The sequence below is a fragment of the Mustela putorius genome, unplaced genomic scaffold (genome assembly GCF_011764305.1).
Source record: "Mustela putorius furo isolate JIRA1106 unplaced genomic scaffold, ASM1176430v1.1 tig00003853_pilon_pilon_pilon, whole genome shotgun sequence".
Lineage (NCBI taxonomy): Eukaryota > Metazoa > Chordata > Mammalia > Carnivora > Mustelidae > Mustela > Mustela putorius.
The window spans coordinates 6,464,513-6,491,710 of record NW_025422005.1 but is presented as its reverse complement, the minus strand read 5'-3'; the positions used below and the strand labels follow the sequence as shown (position 1 = coordinate 6,491,710).

At 45.0% G+C, this 27,198-nt stretch overlaps 1 protein-coding gene across 1 annotated transcript in view; it reads right to left on the bottom strand.

Moving 5' to 3' along the window:
• SLC25A33 (solute carrier family 25 member 33) overlaps window positions 1–26,822 on the bottom strand; it is a 36,558-nt gene extending 9,736 nt beyond the window's left edge. Inside the window, exons 1-2 of the mRNA XM_004768609.3 lie at window positions 26,516–26,822; window positions 12,476–12,655 (exon numbers count right to left, since the gene is read on the bottom strand). Of these exons, the coding sequence (XP_004768666.1) occupies window positions 12,476–12,655; window positions 26,516–26,571 (236 nt within the window). The 5' untranslated portion in view covers window positions 26,572–26,822. The remainder of the gene's footprint in view (window positions 1–12,475; window positions 12,656–26,515) is intronic.
• Between the last annotated feature and the right edge of the window lie 376 nt (window positions 26,823–27,198).

Here is a 27,198-nt window from a genome sequence, read left to right as displayed (position 1 = left end):
CTTCAGCTCAGATCGTGATCCCAGGGTCCTGGGATCAAGTCCCAAGTAACATACACATACAAATTTACCATTTTAAAGTGCAAGTTACTATGTATGTATGTACCATGTATGTTACCATGATTGTTTTTTGATTGTTTGTTTTTTTATTTTTTTATTGTTACCATGATTGTTTTTTAAAAGATTTTGTTTGTTTAAAAAATGACCATAATAACATATACATACAAATTTACCATTTTAAAGTGCACAGTTCAGTGTAGTAGTTCCACAATATTGTGCCACCATCATCTAAACTTCATCTCCTAAACTTCTTCATCTCCTTGAATTGCAATCATACCCATTAAATATTGACTCTCTATTACCCTCCCCACTCCCCCAACCCTTGGCAACCACCATTCTGCTTTCTGTCTCTATGAATTAGATTGCTTTAGGGACCTCAGAGGAGTGGAATTATTCAGTATTTGTCCTTTTGTGGCTGGTTTATTTTACTCAGTGTAGTGTCACTAACGTTCATATATATTGCAGAATATGACAGAATTTCCTTCTTTCTTTAAGGCTGAATAATACCCCATTGTACATGGGCCACATGTTTGTCCATTTATCTGTTGGTAGATACTCGAGTTGCTTCCACTCTTGGCTACTGTGATTAATGCTGCTGTGAACATGAGTGTCCAAGTATCTGTTCAGGTCCTCAGTTTAAATTCTTAGGGGTACATGCCCAGAAGGGGAACTGCTGGATCATGCAGCAATTTTTATGTATAATTTTCTGAGAATCTGCTATGCTATCCCAGCAGCTGTACCATTTTACATTCCCACTGACAATGGACAAGGGCTCCATTTTTCCACACCCCTGCCAATATGCTTTAAAAAAAAGTGTTAATGTGTTTTTTCATTGAAAGTGACTGGGGGCAGGGAGAGGTGTGGGTGGCTCAGTCAGTTAAACATCTGCCTTTAGCTCAGGTCACGATCCCAGCGTCCTGCGATTGAGCCCTGCACCAGGCTCCCTCCTCAGCAGAGAACCTGCTGCTCCCTCTCCCTCCTCCTGCTCCCTCTCCTGGAGTGAGTGAGTGAGTGAGTGAGTGTGTCTGTGTGCGTGCGCGCGGTGCTTACTCTCTCTGTCAAATAAATAAATAAAATCTTCCAAAAAAAAAAAAAAAAAAGGTGGGGCATCTGGGTGGCTCAGTGCATTGGGCCTCTCTGCCTTTGGCTTGGGTCGTGATCCCAGGGTCCTGGGATGGAGCCCTGCATCGGGCTCTCTTATGATCTCTCTCTCTCTGTCAAATAAATAAATAAAAATATATATTTTTTAAAGATTTTTATTTATTTATTTGACAGATAGAGACGACAAGTAGACAGAGAGGCAGGCAGAGAGAGAGGAGGAAGCAGGCTCCCCACGGAGCAGAGAGCCGATGCAATGTGGGGCTTGGGCTCAATCCCTGGGATCATGACCTGAGCCAAAGGCAGAGGCTTTAACCCACTGAGCCAACCAGGTAACCCTAAATAAATAAAATCTTAAAAAAAAATAAAAAGGGGATGCCTGGGTGGCTCAGTGGGTTGAGCCACTGCCTTCGGCTCAGGTCGTGATCTCAGGGTCCTGGGATCGAGTCCCGCATCGGGCTCTCAGCTCAGCAGGAAGCCTGCTTCCCTCTCTCTCTGCCTGCCTCTCTACTTGTAATCTCTGTCAAATAAACAAATAAATCTTTAAATAAATAAATAAATAAATAGGTGACTAAGGAAGGATTGTGTAGAACATTCTTTAGAGGTATTTTCCCGCTCCAACGTAATGACTCTTCAAGTTGGTTAAATTTATTCTTTTCAATGGCTCAATTTTCTTTTTTTTTTTTTTTTAATTTTTATTATTATTATTTTTTAAATTTATTTGACAGACAGAGATCACAAGTAGGCAGAGAGGCAGGCAGAGAGAGAGGAAGGAAAGCAGAATCCCTGCTGAGCACAGAGCCCGATGCGGGACTGGATCCCAGGACCCTGAGATCATGACCTGAGCCGAAAGCAGAGGCTTTAACCCACTAAGCCACCCAGGTGCCCCTCAATGGCTCAATTTTCATGATATCCAAGGGAATTTACATTACACTGAGGTCCCCTCTAATTTCATTTCCTTCTCTTACTGCAGATTTTTCTGCACCTGGTAATTAGTCTGTCCAATCTGACAGCATTCTAAGTTTATCTAGCTCACTAATAATTGTATTGTTGTCAGAAGAATTTATATATACAATATTTACCTTCATTATGACACTGAAGGTAAAATAAAACGTTTTCCACTTTGCGGAAAAGCTACTGGTAAAGTGAATCCTTGCCAATTTTATTTCTACCACCTTCCACTTTTCCCATACAGGAAAGTTTCTAGAAACAAAGCTGAAATTTTTGGTGAAGAAGAGGTTAAGGTGATGTTTTGGTCCCTGGCATGCTGGATAATGTTCAACTTTTATCCATTCATAGTTTTCTTTCCTGTTCTTTCCTTTTTTCAAGTCAGTGTAATTTTTCATGGTCTAGAGTCCCTGACTGTACAAACTAAAAAATGTGAATCTTAGCTTCTCTTCTTCAAATCTGTGGATGTTTATAAAATATCTGAATTGCCTGAAAAGGAAAGAATATTTGTACCTGTAAGAGCTATGCTCAAAAATGGCAGGTTAGGGCACCTGGGTGGCTCAGTGGGTTAAGCCGCTGCCTTCGGCTCAGGTCATGATCTCAGGGTCCCGGGATGGAGTCCTGCATAGGGCTCTCTGCTCAGCGGAGGGCCTGCTTCCTCCGCTCTCTCTCTCTGCCTGCCTCTCTGCCTACTTGTGATTTCTCTCTGTCAAATAAATAAATAAAATCTTAAAAAAAAAAAAAATGGCAGGTTAGCAATTAGATAAGAGAAAAGAAATAAAAGGTATTTGAACTCATGACCCTGAGATCAAGACAGGAACTAAAATCAAGAGTGCGAGGCTGAACTGACTGAGCCACCCAGGCGCCCCAGCAAAGCTCTTTACTCAGAGAACACACTCTCATACACAGGAATACTAAGGAACGCACTGAACAATTACTGTAACGAAAAAACAAGTTCAGCAGGTTGCAGTGAACAAGATGGATACACAAACACCAACTGTATTTCTACACAGCAGCAATGAACAATCTGAATACAAAAATACAAACGGATTCCATTTACAACAGCTGTCAAGAACATTCCTAACCACAGGGAGATGGAGTAGTTCAGCGGTTGCCAGGGTGGGGGAGGGGGAACTGGGAATGACTATGGATGGGTACTTGTCTCCTTGGGGTGCTGAAAATGTTCTAGGACTAGATAGTGGCTGTGGTTACATAATTCTGCGACTATACTAAAACCCACTGCACTTCAAAATTTTAAACTGTGCATTTTAAAAGGGTAAATTTTATGGTATGTGAATAACAACACAATAAAGCTATTCTTTTAAAAAGTAATGAACTGGGGCGCCTGGGTGGCTCAGTGGGTTAAAGCCTCTGCCTTCAATTCAGGTCATGATCCCAGGGTCCTGGGATCGAGCCCTGCATCGGGCTCTCTGCTCAGCAATGAACCGCTTCTCTTCCTCTCTCTACCTGCCTCTCTGCCTACTTGTGATCTCTGTCAAATAAATAAATAAAATCTTAAAAAAGAAAGTAAAATAAAAAATAAAAAGCAATGAACTGCACCCTAGTTCCATCTGAATTGCTATTACAAAATATTAACTGTCTTCTTTTCTCTTTCTCTTAAAAAAAAAAAAAAGATTTTATTTATTTATTTGGCAGAGAGAGAGACAGCAAGAGAGGGAACATAAACAGGGGGAGTGGGAGAGGAAGAAGCAGCCTTTGTGCTGAGCAGGAGGCTGACGCAGGCCTCAATCCCAGGACCCTGGGATCATGACCTGAGCCTAAGGCAGACGCTTAATGACAGCCCAGGCGCCCTCTCTCTTTTTTTTTAAGATTTTATTTTGTTTTATTTTGACAGAGATCACAAGTAGGCAGAGAGGCAGGCAGAGAGAGAGAGGGGGAAGCAGGCTCCCTGCTGAGCAGAAAGCCTGATGTGGGGCTTGATCTCAGGACCCTGGGATCATGACCTGAGCCGAAGGCAGAGGCTTTAACCCACTGAGCCACCCAGGCGCCCCCTCTCTCTCTTTTTTTTAAAACAACGGTCTTATTTTCTAATCATACAGTGTTTTCCCTACTGGCAGTTATCAATCCAGGCCCTTTCAAGGGATCCCATGATGCACTATTGTTTGGGTCGCCTGAACTCTCCGGCCAGCCCTGAGCATCACATGAAGGGCCTTTGTCTGAGATCATCATTAGAGAACACATCTACTCTAAGTAGAGTGTACCTTTTTCTTTCTTTCTTTCTTTCTTTTTTTTTTTTTTGTGATGGCATCTGGGGAATGTAAAAGCAAGGCATTTAAAATGAGACCTAGCTACGCAATGTAACATTACTTGGCAATGAAAAGGAAGGAAGCACTGATAAACACAAAAACAAGGATGACCTTCAAGAAACATTACACGAAAGAAGCCAGACACAAGAGGCCCTATATTGTTGTTTCATGTTATTTCTTTTTTTTTCCCTTTTTAAAGATTTTATTTATTTGACAGAGATCACAGGTAGGCAGAGAGGCAGGCAGAGAGAGAGAGGAAGGGAAGCAGGCTCCCTGCCGAGCAGATAGCCCGATGTGGGCTCCCACTAAGCCACCCGGGCGCCCCTGTTTCATGTTATTTCTATGAAATGTCCAGAGGAGACAAGTCTAGAGACAGAAAGTGTATAGTGGATGGTTGCCTCGGCCGGACTGGGCGGTGGGAGAATGACTGCAAATGGGTGAGAGGTTTCTTTTGGGGATAAAAATGTTCTAAGATCAAATTAGTAGCGTTGGCCACACAAAACTGTGCACATACTAAAAAAGTTGAATGGTATTCTTTATTTTTTTTTATTTTTTATTTTTTTAAATTTTATTTATTTATCAGAGAGAGAGAGAGAGGGGGAGAGAGCGAGCACAGGCAGACAGAATGGCAGGCAGAGGCAGAGGGAGAAGCAGGCTCCCCGCTAAGCTAGGAGCCCGATGTGGGACTCGATCCCAGGATGCTGGGATCATGACCTGAGCTGAAGGCAGCTGCTTAACCAACTGAGCCACCCAGGCGTCCCGAATGGTATTCTTTAAATGGGTAAACCGTATGGTATGCAAATTACATCTTAATGTTAAACAAACCAAAAAACCACCCGGCAAGGAGAAAAGAAAGTGTCCTTGGAAAAAAATCTATTAACAGAGCACGGGTGCCTGGGTAGCTCAGTATGTTGCCTTTGGCTCAGTTCATGACTGCAGAGTCCTGGGATCGAGCCCTGCATCAAGCTCCCTGCTCAGGGGAAGTCGGCTTCTCCTTCTGCCCCCTCTCCCCCATGCACACGCTCTCTCTCTCAAATAAATAAAAGGAATGAAAATGGGTTAGTTAGTAGGGTTAGTTAGAAAGCAGTATATTAATACCGAATTTCTTGAATTTGAAAACCACCGTGGCTTGAAAAGAATATCCTTGTTATTAGGAAATAAATGCTGAAGAACTGAGGTAAAGGGGTATAATGCATGTAATCTATTTTCCAATGGTTCAGAGAAAAATATATATGTATACACAGAAAAAAATGAAAAAATACAAATGTGGCAATGTTACAAAAGGGTGATCTGAGGTAAAGAATATAACCAAGTAATCTGTACCATTTCTGTAACTCTTCTGTTTGAAATTATTTCAAAGTAAAAAGTTCTTTAAAAAAAAAAGTTATAGGTCATAGGTTATAAAAATAGTAAACTCATGACGACAGCCCACAAAGTCACAGAAGCAAGGGGTGGGGTAAAGACAATTCTTGGGTTTCTGTAAAACCTAACATGCCAACTGAAGTTCCTGCACTTAGAGTGAACTTTCCTACTGGCTCAAACAAGCCACTCAGCTTTTCCTAGGCAGGAGAATTTAGTGTTTTCAACTGCAAATACTTTACTTTCACTCTTGCTCAGAACAGGACTGGGCTTTCAAAAAGCCAAGCTTTCTGAACAAAAACCTCTCTCAAGTAACACCTTTAAGTGACCTACAACTTATAAGAGATATAAAAGATTTCAAATGGTCAGTGCAGCCGAACATTTTTCAAGTTTAGATTCTGTCTGTGGTCCCATTAATGGCCAGGGTGCAGAGCCAGGCGCAGGAGGCAGCTCAGCATGATTAAGGGACTCTGGCTCCAGGAAGCCCCAAGCCTCTCATCTATAATGCAGTAGGGAACTGGTGTCCTCAAGTGACTCAGGCCTTTTAAGAACTGCAGAAAGACGGTCTCCATAGCTACGCATACTAACAGTGGGCAAAAAGTCAAATCTGTTACATAATCCCAACTTCTAACCTATCTGGATGTTTACAAAACTCGTCTGGAACAATCAAGTTCCCACTATAAATGGTATGCTTCAGCTTCATAATAAAGCATGTCAGGATCCAGACTGATTTTCCCACAGTCATATCGAGTTTAATTTAGAAAAGAAATGCGAAAGAAAACTAGGCTCTTGTTTGGAGCATTTCATTCTCTTCGCTAGGTTTAAACACAATATGCATACTGCAGACTAATCCAAGACAAAGATCTCATCTGAACACAGTTTTTATAAGACAGAGACTACCTTCCTAATATATTACTTTCCAGATTAAAAAAGTAGTTGAAACAACAAAAATAAGGTATCTGAGTAGTTTACAGAATAGCTCTGACAGAAAAAGATGAACTCTGAAGACTTTTTTTTTTTTTAAAGATTTTGTTTATTTATTTGACAGAGATCACAAGTAGGCAGAGAGGCAGGCAGAGAGAGAGGAGGAAGCAGGCTCCCCGCTGAGCAGAGAGCCTGATGAGGGGCTCGATCCCAGGACCCTGAGATCATGACCTGAGCCAAAGGCAGAGGCTTAACCCACTGAGCCACCCAGGTGCCCCCTCTGAAGACTTTGTAAAGCAGACACCAGAGATAAACTGATGTATTAGTAATCGCTATGGCAAATCTAACAGCGAGAACCTAAATATGCTAGCATCTTGCCTTTTTTTTTTTTTCTTTTTAAGTAACTATATTCGAAATGTAAAGGTTACTACTGGTGCTCCAGTAGAGGATAAATTTTTTTTTTCGTAACAGCTTACCCTGACATGAGCCATGTGCAAACACTGATTTGCATTTTGAAAAATGTATTTCCTGTAAAGAAATTCTGTTGCCTGGTTGAGTCTTTTAAAGGAGTACTGCCTGAAGGATAAGACTAGAAATAAGCTACTTAGTGTTAAGTGAATAATCATTTTATTCACTTGGGTGTTTGGTAACTCAATGTCCTCTGCAACTGTGAACAGACAACCCTGATGTGCTTTGTGCTATAGAGAAAAGGCCTGATTCTTGTCCTCCTTTTGTCATTTACCAGATAAAAAGCCCTCTCTGGAGGTGCCTGGGTGGTTCAGTGCCTTAAAGCCTCTGCCTTCCGTTCAGGTCATGATCCGAGGGCCCTGGGATTGAGCCCTGCATTGGGCTCTCTGCTCAGCAGGGAGCCTGTTTCCCTCTCTCTCTGCCTGCCTCTCTACTTGTGATCTCTGTAAAATAAATAAAATGTTAAAAAAAAAAAAAAAAAGCCCTCTCTGTAGATGCCCATTGCTGCCCTTGGCTCAGCCACGTTCAGGGAAAAAGGAGAAAGCCAGCTGGTAACCTACATTGGAGGGGAGGGCTGCTTCAAGCAGGGTGGTGGCAGAGAGAGAGAACAGCTGCCCTGTCCCAGGACCCTGGAACCATGCTTCCCATGCTGGCGCTCTCCACATTTAAGTGCTGAGTAACACGTTGCTTTTAGAATGCATAATAGGGAAAGACTAGATTTCCCCTGCAGAGCAAGTACACTTTCTTCAGATGAGAATTATGTAATAGGATAGTCGCCCTTTTTTGCCTTGGCCACCAAGAAACTCGGTTATAAATCTTATGTTTAAAAAGGTGCAGAAAGTGGGGTGCCTGGGTGGCTCAGTGGGTTAAGCCGCTGCCTTCGGCTCGGGTCATGATCGCAGGGTCCTGGGATGGAGCCCCACATCCCACTCTCTCCTCTGCAGGGAGCCTGCTTCCTCCTCTCTCTCTCCCTGGCTGCCTCTCTGCCTACTTGTGGTATCTGTCTGTCAAATAAACAAACAAAATCTTTAAAAAAAAAAAGTGCAGAAAGTACATATTTTGACAGTGGCTAGCATTCATGATTTACACGGTGCGGTGTGTGCGCTGACCCCTTTATATCCCGTATCTTATGACATGCCCCAATTCATTCATCCATTCTACTGGTACTGAATGCGTACTACTATGTGACAGGCAGCATTCTACATGCACGGGGACACCTCAGAGACCAAGACAAATCAAAGTCCCTGTGTTCAAGGAACCTTGACTCTGATGGGCCAGAGAGAAAGTAAGTGATATAAACACGTAAACTACACTGCATGTTAGATGGAGGGTAAGTGCTGGAGACAGAAACAGAGCAGGAGGAGGCATGGGGCGAGAGGGGGGGCCCAGTTTTAAACAGCATGGTCACTGCAAGGCCTTCCTGCAGAGGCGACAACTGGGAGTCAGCCAGGCAGAGGCGTCCTAGCACAAAGGCCCTTCCGCGGCAAACGCTGCACTGCTCCTAGGATAGAAGGCTGAGAAGGAGCAGAAAGGAGGCCAGTGTAGCCGGGTGCGGGAGGGGAACTGATGGCGGGGCGGGGGGGACACTGGGGCGGCCACCGGGAGAGCCTACTGAGTGGCAAGCATGACTGTGACTCTGGTCCTTGGGCTGTGCGTGGTTGGTGCGTGGAGGGCCCTGAGGGCTCCGTGGAGAACACGCTGAGAAGCGGGCGTCAGGACGCCCGTGGAGCAGCACAGGGGACATGTGGCGGCCACCCTCCTGGCGGTGGCGGAGCAAGGAGGGCCCAGGGGTCTGCGGGTCAGCTTCCGACAGACGCCGGAGGCAGAGATGGGAGAGCCTCCTGCAGGGCAGTGAGAGGTAAGATCTCAGGTGACTCTGGGGCTTCAGATCCGCAGTGGGAAGGATGGAGCTGCCTTTCCCAGACACCGAGAAGACTTGGGGACAGCGGGGGAGGCTCGGAGCAGCGCCAACAATGCTCCAGACGCCTGGCAGCCACCCAAGCTGAGCCATCCCACAGGCAGCGGACGACAGTGACGCTTGGGAGAAACGCTGTCATTACAGGTGGTACTTAAAGCCCCAAGACCAGAAGCTATCCTGAACGGGGCGGCGGGAGCAGGGCAGAGGGTCACCATGGGAGCCCCGGGGCCTCCAACATCAACAGGCTGTCACGGAGACTCAGCAACCACGCAGAAGCCGAGACCAGTGCGGCGAGGGTGGTCCTGTCCGGCTCTGAGCTGGAGCCACAGCTGTTTCCACATGAAAGAAGCAGCAGAGCTTCGTGCTGGGGGCGGGGGTTGAGGAAGGGATGGGGAGGGGGCTGTCACTGTCTGCTCTTAGCTGCTTCAATCTTTCTTAGGAATCTACTTTAAGGGGCGCCTGGGTGGCTCAGTGGGTTAAGCCGCTGCCTTTGGCTCAGGTCATGATCTCAGGGTCCTGGGATCGAGTCCCGCATCAGGCTCTCTGCTCAGCAGGGAGCCTGCTTCCCTTCCTCTCTCTCTGCCTGCATCTCTGCCTACTTGTGATCTCTCTCTCTCTGTGTGTCAAATCAATCAATCAATCTTTAAAAAAAAAAAGAAATCTACTTTAAGGTGAATATACATTGAAATGACATTGAGCAAGTCACTTAACCTCTAATTTGCACTTCCTCATCTATAAAGTAAGGGTCTATAAAATTATTTCACACCTGAATGCTGATCTCAGAGTTCCTGTGAAAACTGAGTGAAGTAATACTATAGAAACGTGATCATTTTTTAACTCGAAAGCTAATGAAGATCAGTTGACAATCTTCAAAGTGTATATATACATCAAGTTGAGGAAATAAAGCTTAATGAAACAGCTTTTGAGTGAAAAACATCACCTTACAAACACTATTCTAACAAAATATTATGACAAAAATTTTACTTAATACTTCCATTATGCATATTTTGATGTAAATAGAGAGCATATTTTGATGTAAATACAGAATATGTGATTTTAAAAATTTTTTTAATTTTTATAATTTTAAAGATTTTATTAATTTATTTGACAGAGAGATCACAAGCAGGCAGAGAGGTAGGCAGAGAGAGAGGGGGGAAGCAGGCTCCCTGCTGAGCAGAGAGCCTCATGTGGGGCTCGATCCCAGGACCCTAAGATCATGACCTGAACCGAAGGCAGAGGCTTTAGCCCACTGAGCCACCCAGAGGCCCCCAGAACATGCGGTTTTAAAAAGTATTCATGTGTCAGTAACGTCTCCTAGTTGTGTAGTTGTGGCTGTGTGAACTGATGACTGCTGGGGGTCCCCAGGGGAAAGGAGTTGGCCTGTGTGTGTTGTGGCGTGGGCACTGTTCCGGTATTTTATAAGAGAGGAAGGCTATTTTCCTTTGACTGACATTTTAATGTAACAACCGTCCTCACTGAGGGAAAATATGTACATAGAGAACCAGAAAGAAAGACAGATTTATAGGAGAGAGACAGAGATACTGGGGACGTAGAACATGCAGCCTAAAAACTGCCGCCGGAGAAACATCCCATTTACCTTTGTTTACCGTACAAGCTTGGCCCTGCGGACACCCACAATTTCTGGGTAACAGTTTCCAGCTACAGTAAATAGATAAATCCACTAGTCATGAGTTATTTGGCAAGCACGTTAAGAGGAAGTTCTTTCTGGATGTCAGTAAAGTTGGCAAATTACCTATTTCATTATGTCCAAAGCACTGTGTGTTCCTCAGAAGAAGGTTGTCATGTGAGACACTGCCACTGGCTAAACATGTAAAAAGACAAACCAGGATGGGGATGTTTCCACAGTCGTAGCTTTTAACCATGTGGACTTGTCTCTCTCCCTACCTGGATCAAAGTGTGCCTCCCTATCTCCGAGTTTCTCTTTTCTGGGCCTGTCTCTAGGTAGGCTTTCTGTCTTTTGTGTCTCCAAGCCCCTTCTCGGTATTTCACCGACTCGGCTGACGGTCCTGGAGTCCTGGGTACCAGCCCCCTTTTCCCTAGCTGGGTTTTGGATACTCTCACTTGGGACCTTGCCCTCAGCAGCCGGTCTGCTGTCCAATTTCGCTCTATAAACTCAGACGCACTCTCATACACACATCTGGCATGGAGGCCTGGATGACTCATTAGTAGTCTTTACAAACAAAACGTGACTAAAAATAAATTTAGAACTTTCCAATTCATTCCACCTTATCTAAAATGTGACTGAATTCTGTCCAAAGTGTTAAAGTGAATGGTTACTAAGACAGAACATTTCCGTTTTATTTCATCTTTTCCTAACATTTCCCAACTCAACATCTTACAGTGACAAAATAGCAATGTCTTTCTTGAACACACCCTTTTCTGCTTAAGTTTCAGAAACCTCAACGTCCTGTTTAGCTAAATTCAACTACTATTCATTGAAACAGCCCTTTTACACTCATTTTTTAAAGATTTTTTAATAGTTATTATTTTTTTAAGAAAGACTTTATTAATCTGTAAGAGAGAGAGAGAGGATGAGCGGGATGCGGGGGAGGTATAGAGGCGGAAGGAGAAGCAGGTTCCCGCGGAGCAGGGTGCCTGATGCGGGACTCGATCCCAGGACCCCGGGATCGTGACATGAGTTGAAGGCAGACGCTTAACCAACTGAGCCACCACGATTTTTTATTTTTAAGTGATTTCTGCACCTGACGTGAACTTAAACTCACAACCTTGAGATCAAGAGTCGTGTGCTCCGACTGAGCCCTGTTAAACTGAACCCCTGTTAAACACCTCTATGAAAGTACACGGCCCCAAGCTAAAACTCAGGCATTACCAAGCCTTCTTCTTTGTTTCTGATTCTACCTTAAGCATGGAGACTGATAAGCCAAACTCCAGCCTTCAAAATCTTCAGCCACTTCATAAGCAAATGAGACATTTTTAATGCAGTAAAAATAACACACTAAGCAGGTAGCCTCGGTATGAAACAAACATTTAAAAAACTATTTCATTAAATATATGTTACAACTTTTCTATAATGTAAAATTATTTCCAAACAGCAAATTAAAAACATCAGAATATTTTATCTCTACATAATGCGCAGTCTTTAAATTTTTAATGTCACTCTACCAACCCAGATCTTGCCAGCCCTCAAAAGATTTTGGGCAAGAGAAACATTCTGATGCAACAATTTAAGCATGGGTTTTTGGTTTGCTTTGTTAGGTTTACTTTGACTGTCGCTGGACGATGATCACACGCACCCCCGCTGCCAAGGGAGGTCAGAGCTCAAAGGTATCAGTGCGGAAACCTAATTCTCAAGTTTGGACAGAGATTGCAAACAGAACACCCATCTGATGATGGGCTTGACAGACCTTCTGTAGTCATTGTGGGGGTTGGGGTTCCGCTCGGGCACTGAACTTACTTCAGAACTTGGAAGAGTCCAGGTGTCACGGATGTTGGTCTCACCACCCCAGCTCCACTAATGGTCCCCAGATGAACCTGAGGATAATAGACTGTCCGAAGAGCTAATCTTGAAGACTGCAACCGTGTCTTAATGACTTCTAGTGGACAAGTGAAAATAGCACCAACCGTGCCCCCACACCTGTTAAGAGAAGAAATCACAACAGGATCAGTAAAGCCACACTATTCCCCATCCCCGTGAAGTGTGAAGTTTCATTTTTCTCTATTAAGAAAAAATGCACCTGTTTATTTCATAATTTCATAGTTAGAACATACTGGGAGGTAAAAAGAATTTGTTGAAGTCTCAGCAGCTAAGGAGAGAACCACTGTCAACATGATGGCGCACTGTTTAGGTTTTTAATCTCTGGCTTTTTCACCTCGCCTCCCCCACTCACCTGGATGCCCTGGATGGTTCTCTGTGGCCGCATCTACACCTACTATACCATCTGTGATGGCTACACACTAGTACTCTGCGCTGAGGTCTAGCATTTTAACCCATTAGTACCCTCAGCTGTTTCCAACTTTGCTGCCATGCTGCAGCGAATACTTTTTTTCTTTTTTAAAGATTTTTATTTATTTGTTGGGGGTGGGGGCAGAGGGAGAAGCAGGCTCCCCACTGAGCAGAGAGCCTGATGCGGGCCTCATCCCAGGCCCCCCGGATCATGACCTGAGCCCAAGGCAGCTGGTTAACAACTAAGCCACCCAGCTTCCCCTGCAGTGAATATTCTAGACAACGCATCTTTGCACCGCCAAAAGTTACTCAGATAATGCTACTATTTTGAGAAATCAACATTTACTACAGCACAGACTTCCATTAAAATATGATTAATTTGGACTCCACTGAAAATAAAGCTAAAGTTCCTTTTAATGATGAAGTCCTCAAGCGTCCCTCAGTCTCCCGGGATCAGGGTTCCCCTAACCAACCTTTACAATTTGTCCTTACCTGAATTAAGAATTTAAATATTTTTCCTCAAGATAACTCACTTATTTGTCCTAGAAGACCCACTTTGATCTTTTCTTTTTCTCTTTTTATTAGGTTTTTTTTTTTTTTTTTAAGTAGGCTCCAAGCCCAGCATGAAGCCCAATGTGTGTTTTGAACTCAATGCCCTGAGATCAAGACCTGAGTCGAGGGGCACCTGGGTGGCACAGTTGGCTAAGCATCTAACTCTTGGTTTCAGCTTGGGTCGCAAGATCAAGCCCCACATCCAGCTCCCTAGCCCCTACTGCCCTCTGCCAGGAGCCCTCACACATGCATTCTCTTTCTCTCAAATAAATGAATCTTAAAAAAAAACCAACAACAAAAAACCCGAGTTGAGACCAAGATCAGATGCTCAACTGGCTGAGCCACCCAGGCCGTCCACATCTTTTCTTAAACAATAATTTCCATGAAATACATGTTTGATGGGCTAGTTATAATTAACAATGTCAGGTACCATCTAAAACCATCCCATCACCATCGATCAATGTTCTACTCTTTGGAAAACACTGAGGATCAGGACCTGTGGCTTACTTGTCTTTATATCCCCCAACATCAGGACTTCCAAGTGCGAACAGTATTTGCTAAGCAAAGGAATTATTAAACTGAGATTTCAAGGACAATGTCTTTCAAGGGATCTAAATGTCTGAAAATAGCATATACTCTCAGGGTATCTGGGTGGCTCAGTCATTAAGCATCTGCCTTCGATCCCAGGGTGCTGGAATGGAACCCCACCTGCTTCTCCCTGCCCCCTTGTGCTGTCAAATGAATAAATACAATCTTAAAAAAAAAGAAAAGAAAAGTAGCACATACGCTCGCACACACGCTCGGCCTTCTGTCGAGGCTCCATTACGTGGGAGCTCCATGTAGGGAGGGGCTGTGTAGTCACATACTCTTACTCAGAGAGGACAGAACCCGGCCAACAGGCGGCTCAGTAAAAAACAATGAGCACCAGTACCTGTGACTGGGAAACAGTACAAACAGGAGAGGACAGGTGCTGGCAGACAGACAGTTCTTAAGGTAGCTGCCCGAAGCCACCAGATGCAAATGTTGGCAAAGCGGAAGTGAATCTAGCACCCAGCACAGACCCTAAAGCAAGGAGCGAAGTCAAGCTCCACACAGCATTTTAGAATCGGGAAGTTCCACAGAGCAAGTAAAATAAGGATAACCAGGAGCTGGAAGCTAGCAGTTTAAAAAACAGCGTCACTGGCAGGGACTTTTTTATGACACTCATTCAGTCCTCCAACAATCCTGTGGGGGAGGAGCCATTATTATTCACCCCCAATTTACCATGAGGAGGATGAATGTCAATAAAAGGGAATGAAATGTACAGACTGGGGATGGGTAGAGAGGGAAATAGTAATTTTTGACTATTTAGGCAAATGTGCTTTAAGATCATGATGATAAGACACAGTACATTGAACTGTTTACATAGCACAGTGTTTTCCGAACTGTGGGCCAAAAAAAGCCCATCAACCACGAAAGCAATTTAGGGGATCACAAACAGAATGGGAAGGGAGAATGGCAGAAAGGACTTGATGTATATCAGATAACTACCATTTAACCCTCAAGGATTTTGCCACTGGTATTGTCCTTACTTTTGAGATGGGGAATCCTGGTCTCAAGCCATACACTTTCTCAGACCTTCAAAGTGACTAAGGGGCTAAACCGATACCCAAACTCAAGGCTCTTCCCACTATACTCTTGGGACGGATAATGGAAAGATGTCTTTTTTTTTTTTTTTTTAATTTTATTTATTTGACAGAGAGAGAGATCACAAGTAGGCAGAGAGGCAGGCAGAGAGAGGGGGAAGCAGGCTCCTGCTGAGTAGAGAGCCCAATGCGCAGGCTCCCAGGACCCTGAGATCTTGACTTAAGCTGATGCAAGAGGCTTAACCCACTGAGTCCCCCAGGTGCCCCTGGAAAGATAGTTTCATTAGTTAATTTAGACTATTTACATTCACCCTCTACTTGGCAAATAGCTGATTTGACAACAAGGGCTTTAAAATTCTGTGTTTGGGGGTGCCTGGGTGGCTCGGTCATTAAACATCTGCCTTGGACTCAGGTCGTGATCTGAGTGATCCGGAGTGATCCCACATCAGGCTCCCTCCTCAGTGGGGAGTCTGCTTCTCCCTCTCCCACTCCCCCTCTCTCACTGTGTCTCTCGCCATCAAATAAATAAAAATCTTAAGACAAAGTAAAATATTTTAAAAAATAATAAAATAAAATTCTGTGTTTGGAGCGTTTGGGTGGCTCAGTCAGTTCAGTGTCTACCTTTGGCTCAGGTCCTGGGATCAAGCTGAGTGGGGCTCCCTGCTCAACGGGGAGTCTGCTTCTCCCCCTCCCTTTGCCTCTCCCTGGGTCATGTACACTCTTGCTTTCTCTCTCAAATCAATAAAATCTCAATCAATCTCTGTATTCTTCTGCACCAAGGAAAATTCGTGAGCCTAAACTGAATACTGGTCTGTATAATTAGCTAAACGCTGGAATATGTCTAAAGAAAATGGGATACAGGGGCGCTTGGGTGACTCAGTGGGTTAAGCCTCTGCCTTCTGCTCAGGTCATGATCTCAGGGTCCTGGGATCAAGCCCCACATCAGGCTCTCTGCTCAGCATGGAGCCTGCTTCCCCCCCACCCGTCTGGCCACCTGCCTCTCTGCCTACTTGAGGTTTCTCTCTCTGCCAAATAAATAAATAAAATCTTAAAAAAAAAAAAAAAAAGATAAAAAACTCACTCATGTCCATTCACACAAAATTACCCTTACCTATTAGAAAAATAACCACGTGTTTAAAAGGTTTGGTTATTTATAAGCAGTGGAAAACTCATACACTACAGAGTAAGATTAAAAAAAAAAAAATCTGAAATTTATGTTCAATAACATGATTTCACACTGTTGAAAAAGAACAGGATTTCTGGGTAGTCTTTCATAAGAAAGTCAACAAGTTCAAACACGACATAGGTCATCCACCTCCGCTTTGTCCCCTGTCAGTTACATTCCTCACTCTGGCCAACCATCAACCAAACGCCTGCCACTGATCAAACAAAGGACGACCCATAGGACAGTACGCGCGCCCCACAAAGCAAGCGTCCTACTGACAGCACGTCGGTGGGCTCTTTGAGGTTGGTCGACCACACTCACAACCACACACCCTCTTCTATGCTACACCCTGGGCCCATGGCAGGAGCCAGTGTGGTGGTGGTGAAAAGGCCCCACCTGGCCTTCTAGACTCACGAGAGGACAAACGAAGGCACCTCTTCTACAAGACAGAGTGATGTTGCCTCAGTGTTGTAAGAAATGATAAACTGAGGGGCGCCTGGGTGGCTCAGGGGGTTGAGCCTCTGCCTTTGGCTCGGGTCATGATCTCAGGTCCTGGAATCAAGCCCTGCATCAGGCTCTCTGCTGGGCGGGGAGTCTGCCCCCCCCCCCCACATCTCTGCCTGCCTCACTGCCTACTTGTGATCTCTCTGTCAAATAAATAAATAAAATCTTTTAAAAAAATTTTTTAAATTAAAAAAAAAAAAAAGAAATGACAAAATGGGGAAAACACCGCCAACTGTAACCAGCAGTAAGAAGTAAACTCTTCAGCAGGCGAGCCCCTCCCTACCTACGAGAAGCCTTAGAAGAAAGGCACCTGGGTGGCTCAGTGGGTTAAGCTTCTGCCTTCAGCTCAGGTCATGATCCCAGGGTCCTGGGATTGAGCCCCACATTGGGCTCTCTGCTCAGCAGGGACCCTGTTCTCCCCCTCTCTCTGCCTACTTATGATCTTTGTCTGTCAAATAAATAAATAAAATCTTTAAAAAAAAAAAAAAAAGAAGCCTTAGATGAGAAACAGGCATTGATTTTCAGTTATTTTCAATCATTTTTTAATTCACTAAAAATAATTCAATTCATTAAAAAATACTTAAAGTTATTAAGCTATGTTGGATACATTGTCACTAAAATATTCCTGATTAGAAGAAGGTCTGATACCAAACAGCAATTTCCAGACAAAATTCTTCCTGAAATTTAAAACATTTCACAGCAGAATTTTTATTTATTTTTAAAGATTTTATTTATTTGTCACAGAAAGAGAGAGAGAGCACACGCACAAGCAGGGGGAGTGGCAGGCAGAGGGAGAAGCAGACTCCTCGCCAAGCAAGGAGCCCGATGCAGAACTCAATGCCAGGACTCCCAGATCACCACCCCTGCTAAAGGCAGACGCTTAAACCGACTGAGTCACCCAGGTGTCCCGTAGAAGAATTTGTAGAGTATCTTTCAGCTCAACTTCTTTTTCTTTCTTCATGAACCAGCATGTATAAGACAGTCATCAGTCTGGGAGTATGAATAGAAATAGGGACTTCTCTGAATTGGCTTTCCAAGTTTTTCTAAAAATATTTAATATTTTAATATTTAATCATATTAGGTCCAAAGCACTTGCAATTACAACAAATTACATTATTTGTAGTCAAAGGTTCCTGTCAATTCTCAATTCGATACAAAAACGACCTTCGGTATTAGCTTGGCTCCTAACCATGGTCACTCAGCTCAGATAAACCCCTGTCCACTCTGGGCAGTAGTCATTAACTGAGCTTTTTGTGAGTCTCAATTCAGAAGAAGTCATTAGCTCTGTCTGCCAGTCCTCACCCATCTCTGCTATTCGGCTGCCCTCTACTGAATTCCCCTCTTCTTGAGGGCGCCTGGGTGGCTCAGTCGTTAAGCATCTGCCTTTGACTCAGGTCGTGATCTCAGGCCCTGGGACTGAGCCCCACATCAGGATCCCTGCTCAGTGGGGAGCCTGCTTCTCCCTCTCCCACTCCCCCTGCTTGTGTTCCCTCTCTCACTGTGTGGAGAGCTCACCATGGACAGCTATCTGGGAACTTCCAAGTCTTCAAATTCAGGCCCATCTAAAACTTCAATCTCAAATCTCAACCGGAACCTTCCTCCAGCCCCGGCAGCCGAATGGCTTGAGGGGACTTGGTCTTTTTGCTCTTTTTGAGGGGACTGCTCTTTTCCTTCCTTTCTTTTAAGGGTTCTCTGGGCATGAGGACACAGAGCAGTGACATGGTCTTATGTAACTGGTTTCTGTCTTGCTGTGGGTCCACCTGGCCGTATGTTACGTTAACAACCTCAGCAAATGTGATGATTTCAGTGTGGATGGTGTGCAAACCTTCTTGGAGTGGTGTTCAATCTCACTGGGAACCCCCATGCTGGTCCCACCAGCAGTCCATCCCCCGATTTCCTTTCAGCCTCACTTGGCCGGGAACCCTGCGGATAGCACTAGGTGGTGCCTTTCCTTCCTCTGGTCCCCCTGCTCCTGGACACCAAGCCAACGGGTCCGCTGGAGTGTTCTTCCATGTCCGTCAGGAGGCAGCAAAATCGGCACTTGGTGGGAGTCACTCCCATGTCTGCTCTAAGCACACCACACCAGTTCCTTCTCATCCAGCTGGCATGAGCTAAGGCAGTGGCCTCCACCTGCAGGAAGCACTGGTCAGAGAGCAAGGTACCAGTCTTCAATCCTTTCAAGTTCCTTCAATCTACAGCCCAAACCAGTAGGGACTGGGAACAGGGTATGGGACCGTGACAGCAAAACCCTCTCTCCACACTCCACATGCATGCCACAGTGCTGACAAATACAACCCGCCTGCTCTGTATATACAGTCTGGGGTGAGGTCAAAAGCAGTCAGGCAGATTCTGGCATCTCTAAGTCTTAGGGTAGGCTCTTGGTTCAGCTGAGGGCCACAGCAGCCAATGCACGTCAACAGGAAAAGTCCCATCCAACATCCAATTACATGGTGACATTGCTGACATCACGTTGTCAGGAAAGCAAGTCTGACTGGATACCAATATTTCAGACCACTAATCTCCAAAGCAGGGGACACAGTCTTAATGTGCACAATGGAATACTGGCATAGAGGGAAAAAATAACAGAAAAAAATAAAATTTCAACTTATTTCTAATCTTTACCATTTATTTATTTTTTTTTTAAGATTTTATTTATTTGACAGATAGAGATCACAAGTAGGCTGAGAGGCAGGCAGAGAGAGAGAGGAGGAAGCAGGCTCCCTGCTGAGCAGACAGCCCGATGTGGGGCTCGATCCCAGCATCCTGGGATCATGATCGGAGCCGAAGGCAGAGGCTTCAACCCACTGAGCCACCCCGGTGCCCCCTAATCTTTACCATTTAATTTCTATTTTGTGTATATGCTTTACAATACATATAAAATTAAAAGGGTATATATATATGCAGATACGCATGAACACTTTAATCTCAGGACCCTATGATCCAAGTCTGCAGAGCACTAATCCAGACTAATCGCAGCTGTGGCAGTTATGCCCCCCACCCCAGTGACATGTGGTCATGCGTGAGACAGTTCTGGTTATTGCTACGGGGGAGGAGGTACTAGCATCTAGTGGGCAGAGACCAGTGTTGCTGTTAAAACATCCTACGCAGGCTGCACAGGAAACCACACAGCAATACCCTGCCCCTCCCCAAACAATTATCTGGCCAAGGCTGAGAACCTCTGTTCTAGATCAATAAAACAGTCCATCTATTTGAAGGCAGTACCACCACTGTGGAGGCCACTGCGGGCTGCCTCCCCAGCATCCACTCCTCTCCTCCCGTCTTAATAAGACCCCAAATTTCTTATGTCATATAGTCTGGATAACACTTGAACCCATTTCTAGTTTAGCCCTGACTCACTTAATCAACATAATACCATCTATGTTGCCGTGTCATCTGTTCAGAGATGGGCACATGATTCAGCCCAAAATAAACAGCATAATAATCTCCTGGGAACAGTGACCAGTTTAGAGATGGGCACATGTCCAAATTGGTCCAATCAGATTAAGCTTAAAACTTTTCAATGCTGGAGAAACACTAGGAGCTGCTGGAAACCATTCTGTGTCCATGCAGGGACAAATCTTAGGATCATGCAGATATTTCTGGAACACAAGAATCAATGAGGGGTCTCATAGTGATGGTGTCAAGCCATCTAAATAAGCCCTCACCAAAGCCTGTTCTCACTAGAATTTAGGTGTATGTGCCAATAATCAAGCCAGATGGAAGTGAGTTTTTATTACTTACATATGAAAAGCCTCCTAAGTTGAGCCTAGTTAATTAAAAAAAAAAAAAAAATTCACACCCTTGTTTTCCAAGAAGGCACTTATAGAATTTTACTATTATCAATAATTTTCCAAAAAGTAGTTAGGACTCATGTAGCTAGTACGCTATGTTTCCAACAGCTACAAGAAAACTCCCTGGATATTAATTTTGCTCCTAAGGTAATGCTGCTCTAACCACTGATGCCAAAGTTCAGAGATAATTCTCTATGGGCTATTCCTCTTAGTGAAACCATAGAACGGGTTTGAACAGAGCAGAAGAAAGGCTACAAACAGCAAGCCATTAAATTACATGTCTGGGAGCAGTCATAAGAGTTGCTCTCTGAATCTATTGGCCCAATTTTCTAAAAAATCTATTACCTGGATTTTTCTGTGCCTTTTCCTACTCTTACTACTTATTCCTGAATGCCCTCCCCACACTTTCTCTTTTTTCTGCCCAGAATTGAAGTCACGCTGGTTAGTACATAAACTTGGATTCAACCTTTTCTCTTTCCCCACCTAAGCCTTCCTTGATATGACCCCCGACCCCGCCAGGTTAGGCTCCTCTCCTCCGGTTTATAGCAGAACAAAACTGGACTATCACTCACTACTCCAACAGAGACACTGGATTTCTTTCATCTTCATGCGACCAGAGACGCAAAAACTTGTAATTACTCACATGAATTTTTGCCTTTTAACTCTTGAGTGTCAAGTAATAAGGACACCTTTCAAAAACTTAGACATTTTCAACAAGAACCTGTTTCCTATATACACACACACTCACTCACCTCAGGCACTAAAGCCAAGACTGAAATACTCTTTATTGTAATTGCTACCCAACTGGTGATAAACTATTTTCCAGATTCATAGCTTACACATAACTACCACCAACAAATGACACCGCGAGACCACCTGATCCTAAATCTAGGGAGTGTTCAGGAACTCCTTTTCATTCACTAACTCTACAGTCACTACTTGAAAAAACACTAGTGCTTCTTTATAATTTTCTGGAATGTCTAATTTGAATACCTAGCATAGGGCTTAGAGGATTTTGATCATGCAAAATCTGTATTTACTCAGTCAAAGCAAATGCCTAGTTTCTATGCAGCTAATTACCTTTTAGATTTTTCCTATATTCTACCACATCTGGAAAGAACACTTAAATAGCACCCTATAAACGAATAAAAAAGCCCTCTAGTACTTAACGAACCTAAAGAGAATTGTTATTATTCACAAATACACAAATCCAAAATAATGTTACCTTATGCCAACACGGTCTCAGCAAATCTTCCTATAGAACCATGTTCACAATTCATAAATGATCAAAGTACTGCTTCCCTTTATTTAACACAATTTAACAGACCACATAAATCTAAACCCCCAGATAAGATACACACTACCTTTTATTCACTTATTTAATCATTAAACAAGTATTGTTTAAGCATCTGTACCAAGTGTGGTACTGTACTCAAGATGTACGAGTGATAAAGACAGACATGACTGCTATTCTCATGAAGCTTAATGCTAGTGGGAATCTCATACAAACACCATATAGCATTTAAAAATGTTTCTCAACATATTAAAAATACACCAAAGAGGGAAGCCTGAGTGGCTCAGTAGGTTAAGCCACTGCCTTCAGCTCAGTTCATGATCCCAGGGTCCTAGGATCGATTCCCACATGGGGCTTCTTGCTCCGTGGGGAGCCTCCTTCTCTCTCTGCCTCTGCCTGCCACTCTGCCTGCTTCTGCATGATCTCTGACAAATAAATAAATAAAATCTTTAAAAAAAAAATACACCGATGAAATAAATGTCAATTTATATTCTTGTTATACATGCCCTATATAAAATATCACACGTGCACACTGTTCTTGTCTTACCAAAATTTCTTTAAGGATTTCAATTAAGTCTTGCATCTTCTCTGTATTGGTCCCCTGGCGAATACATGAACATGTGCCTGACACTACCAAAGTAACCAATAGCTGATACAGACCATACTCACGGAGGCAAGCGCAGTATGGAAGCATATACACCAGGTGACAGCTGTCCATAATGGGGGCAGGGACACAAATCACTGAATCTTGACAATATCTTGGATTATGTATTTTAAACTCTTAAAAGACATACGTTCCCACTAAAATACATTTTAAAAGCTATGTGAGTATATTTGATGACAAAAGAAAAAATTGTGCCGGGAAATACCAGTGAAGCATAGTCTGGGCCTTTCACCTCTAACCAGCGCCAGCTCAGCCCAGCTATTTCAGGCGCTGAGCGTGTCTACAAGTTCTCACCCGCTGTCACTGCTTATTCCGTTAGTGAACAGCATCACTAACGCTTATGTACTACCCGAACCCTAAGACATTTGAGAAAGAAAGGTTAAAGGATTTTTCTTAACAGACCTAAGGTTCTAGTACCAGACGGGCCACTTAAGAGGACTTCCGTGTCTCTCTCACTGAAGAGTCTAAACAGTAGAAGAGAATAGTAGGTTATGTAGTGACAAAATCTGTTTGACTACGTTTTTTATTTTGACAACAACACTACCCAGATTTTTGGGACAGGAAGGAACAAAGCAGAAAACAACAGTCCCTAAAGATACTAAAAATCAACATGAAGTAAATGCTGCTTTGCTCACGCAGAAGTAACACCATCAGAGCTCATTATGGAAGTGCTGGGAGGTATGGGAAGCCTTAAAAATGTGTTTTGAGGGGCGCCTGGGTGGCTCAGTGGGTTAAGCCGCTGCCTTCGGTTCAGGTCATGATCTCAGGGTCCTGGGATGGAGTCCCATATCGGGCTCTCTGCTCAGCAGGGAGCCTGCTTCCTCCTCTCTCTCTGCCTGCCTCTCTGCCTACTTGTGATCTCTGTCAAATAAATAAATAAAGTCTTGGGAAAAAAAAGAAAAAGAAGTAATCCGGGAACTAAACAGGTAGACGTAAGGATATCCAGTAATTTATGCTGGCAGAAAATTGGAAATGAGATTAAGTAGAAATTATGTCGTCTGAATAAAACCGGTAGCCCTGTCATAAATTTACTGTAACATCCTCAGTCCACATTCCAGTCACTGGGCTTGGAACCATATTTGCCTTCTTCATTGCAACCACTGAACAGTAAGGACTGATTAGAGGTGTACTGAGAAAATTCACTATCATGTCGCCATTAATGTATTACTAAGAATAAAGCAATTTAAAGAATAGGAGCCCATTTTAAAGTAGTTACGGAATCATATTTGGTACATATACACATAACCTTTCTAAAGTGCCTTGTTTAGGCATTGCATCGGGCTCTCTGCTCATCGGGGAGCCTGCTTCCCCTGCTCTCTCTGCCTGCCTCTCTGCCTACTTGTGATCTCTGTCAAATAAATAAAATCTTTAAAAAAATAAATAAAGTGCCTTGTTTAGGTGTCGGTTTGTGGGTGGTTCTTCCTCCACTTCTCTTCTTCAAGGGTAACAGTGTTAAAAAGATAACCATTAGAGAGCAAAGGAATATTTCTGCTTTTGCAAAGAGCCCAAAAAACTGTCTTTTAAAAAAATAAATAAATAAATTTAAAAGACTTCGAGTTGTTTGGGACGTAGCTTTTATTTCCCAGGCTCTAAAATTAATTTTCAATGATTCCTAAGCCTCTTATAGCTGATAAAAATAATTATTTAGTATCACTAATTAGTGATAGCATTAAACCTGTTTGATGTTAATTTCCAAAGGCTATCCAACAAACAGTAGAAATGTGACAAATTTACACACACAGGGCTCTAACTTTTCAAAGACCAGGGATTTCAGTTTTCTGGAAAGATGCCAGTTTAAGAACAGTAGAAACCAGCTACCTAGAGCAAAGCAGTTCATCTCCCATCGAACCAGCTGGGACCACTGGATTTACTGATTTTAACTCTATGAAATAATAAGCACTCAATACTTAGCTCCTTTTAATGCTCTTTCCTAAAAGAAATGGAAGTAATATATTTTAAGCTAGTGGGAATGAATCAAAATGCAATCAGTTACTCTGAAGGCATCCTATTCGAAGATTTATTTTCTTTCCAGAGTATCTGCAAGGAATCCTGAGCAGCTGCTGAAGAAGGAACCTGTTAGATACAATGGCTTCAGGCACCACGCTAATAAACCCTCTACATTCTAATCAGTCCTCGCGACTTCTGCCGGCGACTGCCGCCTTCCTCCATCACAATTTATTTAAGACGCTGCTGCTCGGTAGGAGAATTAGCAGCCAGAGGGCACTGTGAAGGGCGGGTAGGGAGATTCATGGAGACAGGGCAATGGATTATGCAGCAAACCTCACAGAGGCTGCTCCGAAGCAGGTAACTCTTCCCTGTCTGGAGTGCAAAGGATTTTTTAAAAGCCCACCTCACTAACAACATGAGATCAAAATCATGCAGTATAAAATCATTTTGAAGTTACCCTCCTTGGCTTGAGAAATGACTTTAACATGGGCAACTTGTTTAAAATTCCCCCAGAATGACCAGTTAGTATACTGTATTAATTTAGGAATGCTCCCCCCTCCCCTGTGACTTTCAGGAAACACTGGTTGTTAAAGTGAAAAGATGAAGGAACCACAGAGAAGAGATGAATGAGAAATTCTCCCTATGTACGAAGAACCAAAATTTTTTGGTTGGAGAAACAGAGTGGGTGGTCACATACAGTAAGAAGTACCAACACTTTCATCATAGTTATTCTGCAGGTTAAGTTCTCAACCATTACTCATTTGTAGTAAGGAACATCCCTCAGTCCAAGGTGCATCTAATAACCAAGCCAAGATGATGATCCAGAATAAATTATATTTTATGCAGAATGTCTACACTTGCTATGCCAAGCTTGTGAGGTCCTCACACAAGACAAACTATCTGAACTCCAAAAGGAACCAAACCCACTAGCTCTATTAAAAGAAAATTACTAATTTTCACTACTATTTTGTGAAGAAACAAAAAATCAGCTCTGTTCCTAAACCCCCTACCACTCAATCTCCCTCACCATGCATTGCCACCACTGAAAAATACCAGGCGCATGATGACCAACAAAATGCAGCTCTCAAAAACAGGGCACATCTTATGGTGCATGCATCCACTAGCAGGTGGGAAGCATTTTTTCCCTTTTTTTTTTTTTTTTTAAGATTTTATTTATCTATCTGACAGATACAGGAAGAGACAGAAAGAGGGAGGGAGCAAGCAAACAGAAGCAGGTAGGCAGAGAAGGAGAAGCAAAGGTTCTGAGCAGGGAGCCCAGTGTGGGGCTGGATCCTAGGACTCTGGGATCATGACCTGACCCGAAGGCAGACGCTTAACCGACTGAGGCGCCCCAAGAAGCATTTGAACACATCTTCCTGACCTCATTCCACCCCCCTGGATCCCGCAGCTGCCCTCCCACAGGTTGCTTGCTGGCCAGCATCACGGTTCGCCAGCACTTTCCAGGCCCCTGCCCATGTCCAACACCTGCAGCCCTCTAGACTGTCTGAACTCGCCGCTGCGCTACCCTGAGGAAGTCCGGGGCGTCCCGGGCGTCCCGGGCGCCCCCCCCCCGCCCCCGCCAAGCCCCAGCATCCACGGTGCCGCCCAGGGCCTTCGGAGAGAGGCCCCGGAGCGCAACCCAGGCAGAAGGACAGCGAGTGCAGCACGACCAGGGCCGCCAGCTGGGAGGATGTGGGGCGGACCGAGCCACAGTGGCCAGGCAGGGCTGCCCCCGAGTGACACTCGGCACACCAGCCTCTAACTGTTCAGAAGGAGAAAAAGCAGGAGACCCCGCGGGAGCGGAATGCGCGTGGGAACGCGGGTAACCACCCTCGGGAGATGCGGCCCGGGGCGGGGAAGGCCCGCGCCCCCGGGGCCTCCCCACACCGCGGAGACTTCCTCCTCCCGGAGTCGGCGCTCCGGCCCGGGGGAGGGCGGGTAACCGGCCGGGGCGCCCGAGGGCGCGGGGTCGGGGGGCGGGGTGCGCGGGGTCCGGCCGCGACGCTCACCCGCCGGCGAAGAGGTGAAGCAGCGTGTTCTCCTTCTGCTGAGTGCCCGTCGCCATGGCCGCGCCGGCTCCGCGGCCCGCCGCCGCCGGGTGCCGCGAACGCGAGGTGGCTCGAGGGATGCGCAAGAAGGCCCGCTCGGCTCGCCCCGCTGCCCTCAGGCGGCTACCGGCGCCGCCTCCATGCGCGCGCGCCCCGACGCCCCGCGCCCTCGCCCCGCGCCCTCCGCAGCGTGGCCGCCGGCTCCTCACCGGCCTCTGCGGCGCCAGCCCAACACCAGCCGGAGTCCGGCGCGCGGCCGTCACGTGGCGGGGGCCGGACCGTGTCGTCACGCGGCTGCGCGAGCCCGGAGCCGCACGCGGCGGGGGTGTGGGCCCCGATCCCGCGCGCCCATTGGCCGGCGTCGGACGTGGGCGGGGCGACTGAGCGGTGTGGGCGGACGTCTGCTCCCAGCGCACGGCTGGGCGGGGCCGGCTTGGGTCAATGCGCCGGGACTGAGAACCGGCCGGGGCTGCCAGATCCCCGCTCCGAGCGGGAGAGACCCGGCTTGCCAAAAGCTGGGGAGACCCGGGGCCTGCGCTTGCCTCCCGTTTTCTAGTCTATTTTAAGTTCAGTTTAGTTTCTGTGATATGATGTGCAAAGGGTTTAGCAATTACGTATTGCAGCTCTGTACTCGACATCCAGCC